This window comes from Electrona antarctica (genome assembly GCF_951216825.1).
Source record: "Electrona antarctica genome assembly, chromosome: 12".
Classification (NCBI taxonomy): Eukaryota; Metazoa; Chordata; class Actinopteri; order Myctophiformes; family Myctophidae; genus Electrona; species Electrona antarctica.
In genome coordinates this window covers 9,073,902-9,083,984 of record NC_136793.1, presented here as the reverse complement: position 1 = coordinate 9,083,984, position 10,083 = coordinate 9,073,902, and the positions used below count along the sequence as shown (strand labels likewise).

At 44.9% G+C, this 10,083-nt stretch overlaps 1 protein-coding gene across 1 annotated transcript in view; it reads left to right on the top strand.

The window, feature by feature from the left end:
- The window catches only part of LOC306934029 (neurogenic locus notch homolog protein 1-like), an 84,177-nt gene that overhangs the window by 43,109 nt on the left and 30,985 nt on the right, over nucleotides 1-10,083 (top strand). Inside the window, exons 10-15 of the mRNA XM_079516445.1 lie at nucleotides 370-640; nucleotides 1,178-1,288; nucleotides 4,260-4,393; nucleotides 4,773-4,831; nucleotides 5,036-5,181; nucleotides 6,485-6,598. Of these exons, the coding sequence (XP_079372571.1) occupies nucleotides 370-640; nucleotides 1,178-1,288; nucleotides 4,260-4,393; nucleotides 4,773-4,831; nucleotides 5,036-5,181; nucleotides 6,485-6,598 (835 nt within the window). The remainder of the gene's footprint in view (nucleotides 1-369; nucleotides 641-1,177; nucleotides 1,289-4,259; nucleotides 4,394-4,772; nucleotides 4,832-5,035; nucleotides 5,182-6,484; nucleotides 6,599-10,083) is intronic.

Sequence of the window (10,083 nt, the reverse complement as noted above, 5' to 3'; positions counted from 1 at the left end):
ACATAAAAACAACATTTTAACAAATACTGTACACTTTTTTTAAATAAATTATACCTCCTTATATAACAATAAGACCTGATGATCATGTTTTAGGGTGGAAAAAAATATTGTACTGTCACTCCACTAAAATTATTTGACAACTGAGTTTCTTTGTATATTATTAAAAAACATACAGTCACCACTTCAAACCCTATGATACGTTTCAGCTATTTTCAAAAGATATTTGAAATTTGAATTGGGACAATTTTGCATAACTTAAAAACAATTTGTACTTTAAGTACTTTTTGTACTTTTACTCAGGTAAATGTCGAATGTCCGTCCTTTTTACTTGTAACAAAGTACTTCTACGGCACATCGCAGCATTGGTAGCATTTTGCTTATTTGACTTTTTCCATCCCAAAACAAGGCTACACCGGGAGGCACTGCGAGACGGACGTGGACGAATGCCACTCGGACCCGTGTCACTACGGCGTGTGCACGGACGGCCTGGCGTCGTTCAGCTGCCACTGCCACCCCGGGTACGCCGGGCGCCTGTGTGAGACCAACATCAATGAGTGCCTGAGCCAGCCCTGCCGCAACGGAGGCACCTGCCAGGACCGCGAGAACGCCTACGTCTGCCTCTGCCCCAAGGGCACCACAGGTAGGGAGGGGGACCGCACGCACGCACGCACGCACGCACGCACGCACGCACACACACACACACACACACACACTGTGGTACCAGATAATTCATTGCCGTTTATTGCTGTATCGATACAGCAGCCTCTCGATCGATTCACCTATCGTCCGGATTGTCGATCAATATATTGCCATATCGATTAATTGAATGCACCAGTAGTGGCTCAGGGGTGGAGTGGTTCGGTACAGCAGCTGGAAGGGAACCGTGAAGTTCCCAGTTTGGATCCCAGGCTTCCCCCCAGAGTTAGTGTCCTTGAGCAAGACACTGACAGAACCCCTAATTGCTCCTGATGTGCAGGTTGGTGCCTTGCATGGTTTCCTCCAGCATCGGCTGTGTGAATGTGTGTGTGAATGTAATGCACATGACATCTATGTAAAGCACTTTGGATAAAAGCGCTATATAAATGCACCATTTACCATTATAACGCACGCACATGTAGTTGTCCGGAATCTTTGGTTCGTTCATCCAGACCCTCATTCCCCTCCTCCTCCTCCCCAGGCGTGAACTGTGAAATCAACATCGACGACTGCAAGAGCAACCCCTGTGACTATGGGACCTGCCTTGACCGGATCAATGGCTACGAGTGTGCCTGTGAGCCAGGCTACAGTGGTAAGTACCTGAGATGACACCTTCTAGTACGGGTGTAATTAATTGTAAAGAAAGACGCGTGGGGACGTCTTGGTTCACAAAAGCTGCTAAAATCGGACCCTTCTGGGCCAACTTTTCGTGTGTTAAATGAATACAAATTCGCTGTGCAGGGCGTTTGGTTTGGCGCCCTCTTGCTTCTGCGTCGGGATCCGATGGTCATTTCCGACAGAGCATTAGTCCGACATGCGGGAACAACGAACGGTCGGACTAGCGCTCGAACATGCGCTGCTCCCGTGCTTGCGGTTATGGTTAGGTTAGGGTTTGAGAGGTAGGTTGGCGGTCTAATGACTGTCGGACCAATAATAGTGTCGGAACTAAAGCCTGTACCCTTCTGCGTCTCAAATCATGTGTACCGTGCACCGAGGCCTATGTGCCACCAGCAGAAGTGATTTAACCCATTTTGGGCGGGAACCCTTTTTGGTGTTTTAAGCATAATGTTATGCTTTAGCTATTGAAAAATAGCAGATCTACAAGCTCATAGCGCGGCACCGAGTGCCGCGCTACGAGCTTTTAGGTCTGCTATTTTTGAAAAATCGTGAAAATGCGGCGTAAACCTTTGAATATATATATCTTTCTGAGCGAACTTTTTTACCTCAAATGCTTCTGGTGAGGTCCCTGGAAGTTGGAACAACATGTTTTCAGTTGGGGGTCAGTGGCCAATTACACATAATTCTGGGGTGTCCTTGACATGAAATATTGAGCACCACTGACATAGAAACATGAGTACATTCCAGAAAACTGTCAGGATTTACAGCAGGGGTTCCCAAACTTTTTTGGACCAGGTACCCCTTTTGGGGTAGACATTTTTCCAGGTACCCCCTCATCTGAAGCGGCCGCAGAAACCTTTCAAGTGTCCTGAGTCTTTTTGTTGTTTCTGCAGCATGCGTCCTGCTGTTACTGTTTGGGGTCACGACAGGTTGACTGATGTTGTAGTTTTAGTAATCATGTCAGCTATTGGCCCAAAGCAAACATGGGAGAAACACAATGAACAACACAGAAAAATACGTTTATTGCGCAACTTGGCAGAAATGACCACGTAGATAAACATAATTTTAATGTTAAAAAAAGTTAAAAAAAAAAATAATAATAATAATAATCTGGGAATTATTTCGGGTACCCCCTGGCTATGCGCCGCATACCCCTAGGGGTCCGCGGACCCCACTTTGGGAACCGCTGATTTACAGGACATTTTTTCTATTTCGACGTCGGGTCTAAATGGGTTAAGCTAGAGGGTAACCGTGTGGCGCTCCCTCATCAGGTTTCTCAGGTGACGGTGGAGACAAAAGGGGGGGAGGGAGGGGGGGACCGGGGGGGACGGGACGGGAGGCATGGCCTGGCGGAGTGTGGGCCTGAAGAGGGAGGGGTGACAGATGGCGAGCGAGAGGAGCACGCTCCTCCGGGGCCCGGCCGCCGGTGTCACTTTCCAAAACCCCTCCCTTGTCCCCAACCTGTCGCTGTTCTAGGAACACGCAAGCTGCCCTCGCACACAAAGGAGGAACACATGCACACGCACGCACGGACACACACACACACACACACACAGGTGCGCGAGCGCACACACACACATACTCACATTGACACACATGGTCACCGGGGATCTGAGCAGGAGAAAAGATTCCCTCAAAAGATTCCTGAAAGTTGAGCTCTTAAAAGGTTGGGAGCCCGTCCCTGCTTTAAAATGGAGTGGGGTGGTCTTTATGTACTCGGTGGCACCTGCCTGAATGGCGTCAGTGCTTCAAGTGGCCGACAAAAGGCGACTTAAAAAGCCCTCATGTTCTCTCTGTGAATGGATACTGTTATCGTGAAATGGTATAGGTGGTTCTGTGCGCGTGTGTGCGTGTGTGCGTATGTGCGTGTGTGTGTGTGTGCGTCTGTGTGTGGCTTTTATGTTTAGTTTTGTGCTATTTCAGAATGATTGTTCATGTTTTCTGCTTGCTGTTGACAGATGTTACCGCAATGTCTTTGTTGTTGTTGTTGTCGTTGTTGTGAACAGGGGTCACCAACATTGTCCGTGGCAACATTTTTGATTTTCCGTTTTACACACCATTATGATGTTCTTATTTTGATCATAAGCCCCAATTATTGAAAGCCAAGTCTCCTTCAGTTTATGTATGACACTTATTAAGGTCTTCCACTGCTGGCCTGCTCGCTTTGCCTAAAAAAATGGCAACTAAAAAATACGGGGAAGCAGCTTTTTGCTTCTACGGGCCGACGGCGTGGAACAAACTCCCACTGTACCTTCGACAGGCAGCCTCTGTAGACATTTTTTAAGCTCAGCTCAAGACCCACTTTTACACCCTTGCTTTTAATTGATTTATTTGTCTTTTAAAAAAAAATGTATTCATGTCCTCACTGTATTGTTTATGCCCTGCCTTTCTTTTCTTTTTTGTGTAAAGCACTTTGAGCTGCATTTCATGTCATGAAAGGTGCTATACAAATAAAGTTTTATTATTATTATTATTATTATTTACTACGACAATATGGCACATTAGCAGTCAAACTAGTACTAGTGGTTCTCAAAGGTTTTATTTGCAAAGACCCCCTTAACTCTGAGAGTGTTCAAATGGAACCAAATGGACCCTTACGGGTCCATTTGGTTCCATTTGAACACTCTCAGAGTTACAGACCTGTTGTGGTCATTCAGGGCTATCTATTCATGTGTTTCTGGTGATATTAATGTCCACTAATTTTGTATGTCTGGCAAAAATGGAATTTCGACAAAAATGTCTACCACAAGCCTTCATGGCGATGACCAGAACCACTGACATAGAAACATAGGTTTATCAGAACCACTGACATAGAAACATAGGTTTATCAGAAGCACTGACATAGAAACATAGGTTTTTCAGAAAACTGTTAGGATTTGGAAGACATTTTTTTTAAAGTAAAACATTTGAGTACTTTTTTCCGACCACGTGTCGTGTTCCACCAGGCACCATGTGTAACATCAACATCGACGAGTGTGCCATCAACCCGTGCCACAACGGTGGCACCTGCATCGACGGGATCAACACCTTCGTCTGTGCCTGCCCGGAAGGTTACCACGACCCCACCTGCTCCGCCCAGGTAGGTTACCACGACCCCACCTGCTCCGCCCAGGTAGCCATGTTCTGCTTATGGTGCTTATTCTGTCAATTCTGTCTATATATTCTGTATATATCAATAAAGAAGCCCTATTTTATAGTTTGTCACACAATGTATACTAATACTTTGTCGCACAGTGTCGTGCAAAAATAATGAAAATGGCAGATGTGTGAAGACAACTGTGAAGCGTTGTGAGCGCTAATATAGATCAGCTATTTTCAATACGTGAAACGTGTTTTTTGAAAATGTTCACCTATATTGACATACCCCCAAATCAGGATGGATTATTATTTATTAATCAATTATCTCGCTATCAAATTATCGTTTTTTTTTAACTGTTGCCCACCTCAACTCCCCCCAGGTCAACGAGTGCCTCAGCAACCCGTGCATCCACGGCCACTGTGAGGACAAGGTCAACGGGTGAGTTCCTGTCTCTGCACTATGGCAACCGCTCAGGTTGAGTTCAGCATGCTTTACTCATACAGCAGCTATCGAAGAGTTTAAGTGGTTAATCTGTGGAGTATTTGACCCCCTCCTCCTCCTCCTCTTCCCCCTCCTCCTCCTCCTCATCCTCCTCCTCCTCCTCCTCCCCCTCCTCCTCCTCATCCTCCTCCTCCTCCTCAGCTACAAGTGTCTTTGTGACTCTGGCTGGAGCGGCAAGAACTGTGACATCAACAACAACGAGTGCGAGTCCAACCCCTGCATGAACGGAGGGACCTGCAAGGACATGACCAGCGGATACGTCTGCACCTGCCGCATGGGCTTCACGGGTCAGTGTCTGCACGTTTACGCACACTAGTTGCGACCGCACGTTGTCGCATTTACCTGCTTGAAAACCTGCATCTCCCGTCCGTCAGTTAGATAGTACGTCACCCCCACAACTCCATATATGGTCACGCCTCATGACATCACACCTCCATATATGGTCACGTCTCGTGACATCACACCTCCATATATGGTCACGTCTCGTGACATCACGCCTCCATATATGGTCACGCCTCGTGACATCACACCTCCATATATGGTCACGTCTCGTGACATCACACCTCCATATATGGTCACGTCTCGTGACATCACACCTCCATATAATATGGTCACGCCTCGTGACATCACACCTCCATATATGGTCACGCCTCGTGACATCACACCTCCATATATGGTCACGTCTCGTGACATCACACCTCCATATATGGTCACGTCTCGTGACATCACACCTCCATATAATATGGTCACGCCTCGTGACATCACACCTCCATATATGGTCACGCCTCGTGACATCACACCTCCATATATGGTCACGCCTCATGACGTCGCGCCTCCATATATGGTCACGCCTCGTGACATCACGCCTTACGCACACTAGTTGCATTTACCGTGAAAACCTGCATCTCCCGTCTGACAGTTAGTCACCCCACAACCTCCATACAGTATATGGTCACGCCTCATGACATCACGCCTCCATATATGGTCACGCCTCGTGACATCACACCTCCATATATGGTCACGCCTCTTGACACGTCACGCCACCATTATATCGTTGACAAAAAAAACCAATCCATTTGAGTTAGAGCTGTTAGCCGTGTCTCATCATGTTGCTCGTTGACGTTTACGTTGTCTGTTAAAGTTGATGAAACAGACGATTTGGGCCTTGCGGTTTCAAGCAGCAATGTTAGAGTCGGGGGTCTAGGGTGGGCAATTGACAATAATATCCTTTCTTTTGACAATTATTGACAACATTCTTTCTTTCTTAACACATTTTGTGCCCAAGACGTCTGTGGACATCTTTGGTATTGCCGCACGGGCAGAGCCCAAGACGTCTGTGGACGTCTTTGAAAAAAAAATATATATATATATATATATTTTTTTACGTTTTACGTTTAAATTAAATAACTCAGAAACTATAAAACATTTCAAAGTAAAAAGTTCCAGCATGTGTCTCCACAGTCAGCTGAATTATAAAAAATGTGAATGGATTTTCTAGGTGAAAGTGATTTTTGGGCAGTTTTGCGTGGGCTCTCAATGTGTTAAAAACGTGTGATGGATTAACATGAACCTTCCTGAACCACCCTATAGGGCCAAGCTGCCAGACCAACATCAACGAATGCGCCTCCAACCCCTGCCTCAACCAGGGCACCTGCATCGACGACGTGGCCGGCTACAAGTGCAACTGCATTCTGCCCTACACCGGTATGACAATATTATCCACATGCCTGTCCAGTCCGTACAGCCACCTCCAGCACAGGCATTTCCTCTCTGGGAACGCGTCCAGACGCTTTAACCCATTGAGACCTGGAACGCATCCATGTCACGTTAGCGTTTAACCACATTAACCATTAACCCATTTTGGGGCGGGAACCCCTTTTGGTGTTTTAAACATTGTTATAATTTAGCTATTGAAAAATAGCAGATCTACAAGCTCATAGCGCGCCACCGAGTGGCGCGCTATGAACTTGTAGGTCTGCTATTTTTGAAAAATCGTTAAAATGTGCCTCAAATCTTTCCGAAAATTGTCATGATTTAGAAAACTTTTTTTTTTTTAATTTCGACGTCAGGCCTGAATGGGTTAACCAATTGAGACCTGAGGACGCGTCTGTGTCACCGTATAGCTTTTAACCACTTTAACCATTATTTTTAAACTACAGCTGTTGAAAAATAGCAGATGTACAAGCTCGTAGCGCAGCACTCGGTGCTGCGCTATGAGCTTGTAGATCTGCTATTTTTTTTGAAAAATCTTGAAAAAGTGGCGCAAATCTTTGAATATATTCTTTCAGAGCGAACGGTTTTAACTCAAACCTTTGCTTCTGGAACAACATATTTTCAGATGGGGGGTCCGTGGCCAAATTACAGATAATCTGGGGGTCCTTGACATGAAAAAGGTTGAGCACCGCTGACATAGAAACAAGGGTTTTCAGAAAACTGTTTCTTTCAGAAAACTGGATTTAGAAGCCTTTTAAAAAAAATCGGCCTCTGGTCTAAATGGGTTAAGTCACAACAGAAACGTGCCTCGGTCCGACGTGAAAGTAGCCTTCAGGCAAAGTTCAGCAGCAAGACTTCCTCCATAGCCTTTGAGTGTCCGGTAGGGCAGGGGTTCTCAACCCGTGGGTCGCGACCCCTCGGGGGGTCGCCAAATTATTTTAGGGGGTCCCCAAATTATTAAATTTTATTTTCACGATTTTTCAAAAATAGCAGACCTACAAGCTCGTAGCGCGCCACTCGGTGGCGCGCTATGAGCTTGTAGATCTGCTATTTTTCAATAGCTAAATTATAACAATGCTAAAACACCAAAAGGGGTTCCCGCCCAAAATGGTTTAAGGTTATTGTAGCAGTCAATTTATATTGGGGGTCGGGAGGGGGCGGGGCGGGGGTCCGAGACATTGCCAAAGCATTTCCGGGGGTCCCCGGCCAAAAACGTTGAGAACCCCTGCGGTAGGGCATTCACTTCTAGTCATTTTTACTAGTTGACTAGTTGCCTAGTTTACTAGTCGACTAGTCGACTAGTTGTTTAACTACCTATTATGTAAAAAAAAAAGTAAAATAAATTAAAGAAATACAATTTTTCTTTTTTTTTTTATAAATATTTGTACATTGAAAAACTGTGTACATGGTGACTATAACTATAATCTACCTGATCTTGAGGCCTACAAAATCGGGAAAAAAACAAAAAAAAGGTTTTTTTTTCTTATCAACTAGTCAACTAGTACCAACAAGGTCAACTAGTGGATTTACTAGTCGACTAGTAAACTAGTCGACTAGTAAACTAGTCGACTAGTAAACTAGTCGACTAGTTGCTTAATGCCCTAGTGTCCGGTGGTGGTGTTGGTGGTGGAAGAAGTACTCAGATGTACTTACAACAGTGGTGGAGAAATACTCAATTGGTTTACTTAAGTAAAAGTACCAATACTGCAATTTACTGTACTTAGTCACAAGTAAAAGTACGCATTGAAGCATTGAAAATGTACTTGAGTAAAAGTACAAAAGTATCGGCATCAAAATATACTTAAAGTACTAAAAGTAAAAGTACTCATTGTGCAGAATGTGCCATTTCACAAGTTCAAAATGTGTACAAAATATATTGAAAATAGCTGATCTACAAGCTCACAATGCGTCGCAAGCATTGTAGATCGGCTATTCTCAAATGGCTGAAATGTATAGGGCTGAAGTGGTTAATGTTTTCTAATCAAAATTAAAATCTCCAAAGTAACTAGTTTCTAAAGTTTTCAAATAATTGTAGTGGAGTAAAAGTACAATATTTGCCTCTGAGACGTAGTGGAGTAGAAGTAAAAGTATTGGAAATTGGAAATACTCAAGTAAAGTACTTTCCACCACTGACTAAGGCTGAGCTCACACCTTTCATGCAATTCTGTGCTCGTTGGATGCTCGTTGGATGCATGTTGTGTTGTGTCATGGCCGCCCAATGTATTGCCAATGGAGGTCACATGGTTTGACCCAACATTGTGTTGTGTGAGGGGGAGGGGCGCACGACTGCGCCCCTCCCCCTCACACAACACAATGTTGGGTCAAACCATGTGACCTCCATTGGAAATGCATTGGGCCGCTGGGCGGCCATGACACAACACCCAACGAGCACAGAGAATTGCATGAAAGGTGTGAGCTCAGCCTTAGGGTGCACTCACACGGTTCATGCAATTCTCTGTGCTCGTTGGGTGTTGTGTCATGGCCGCCCAGCGGCCCAATGCATTTCCAATGGAGGTCACATGGTTTGACCCAACATTGTGTTGTGTGAGGGGGAGGGGCGCAGTCGTGCGCCCTCCCCCTCTTTCGCCCTCCCCCTCACACAACACAATGTTGGGTCAAACCATGTGACCTCCATTGGAAATGCATTGGGCCGCTGGGCGGCCATGACACAACACCCAACGAGCACAGAGAATTGCATGAACCGTGTGAGTGCACCCTAAGGCTGAGCTCACACCTTTCATGCAATTCTCTGACGACTGCGCCCCTCCCCTCACACAACACAATGTTGGGTCAAACCATGTGACCTCCATTGGAAATGCATTGGGCCGCTGGGCGGCCATGACACAACACCCAACGAGCACAGAGAATTGCATTAACCGTGTGAGTGCACCCTTACAAGTACTGACGATATTACTTGTAACAGAGAATAATAAATACTCTGTTACAAGTAAAAGGCCTGTATTCAAGAAAGCATCAGAATATACTCAAAAGTTAAATATTTCGAATATTTGTCAAACCTTTTCGAAAATAGCAGCACTACAACAATAATATATGGGACTTATATAGCGCTTTTCTAATACCCAAAGACACTTTACATGTGTGGGGGCCGGGGGGGGGGGGTGGGGGGGGGGAACAACTTTATTAGAAAAACAAGTAAAACCAATAAGAACAGTCATGTAACAAGTTAGTTACAAGCACTACAAGCTCACAATGTATTGCATCGCTTGCTTGTAAAGTAGCTTGGCTACTTTCGAAAAAGCCGAATAATAAAATAGGGACTCATTCGTTTCGTAATAATACACTAAAATCCTGCAAATAAACTGGTAACTAAAGTTTTCATATAATTGTAGTGAAGTAAAAAGTATAATATTTGCCTCTGAGATGTAGTGGAGTAGTATAGAAAAGTACTGAACAGTAGTAAAGTAGTAAAGGTACCTCAAAATCGCATTTATACCCATTTAGACCTGAGGACGATT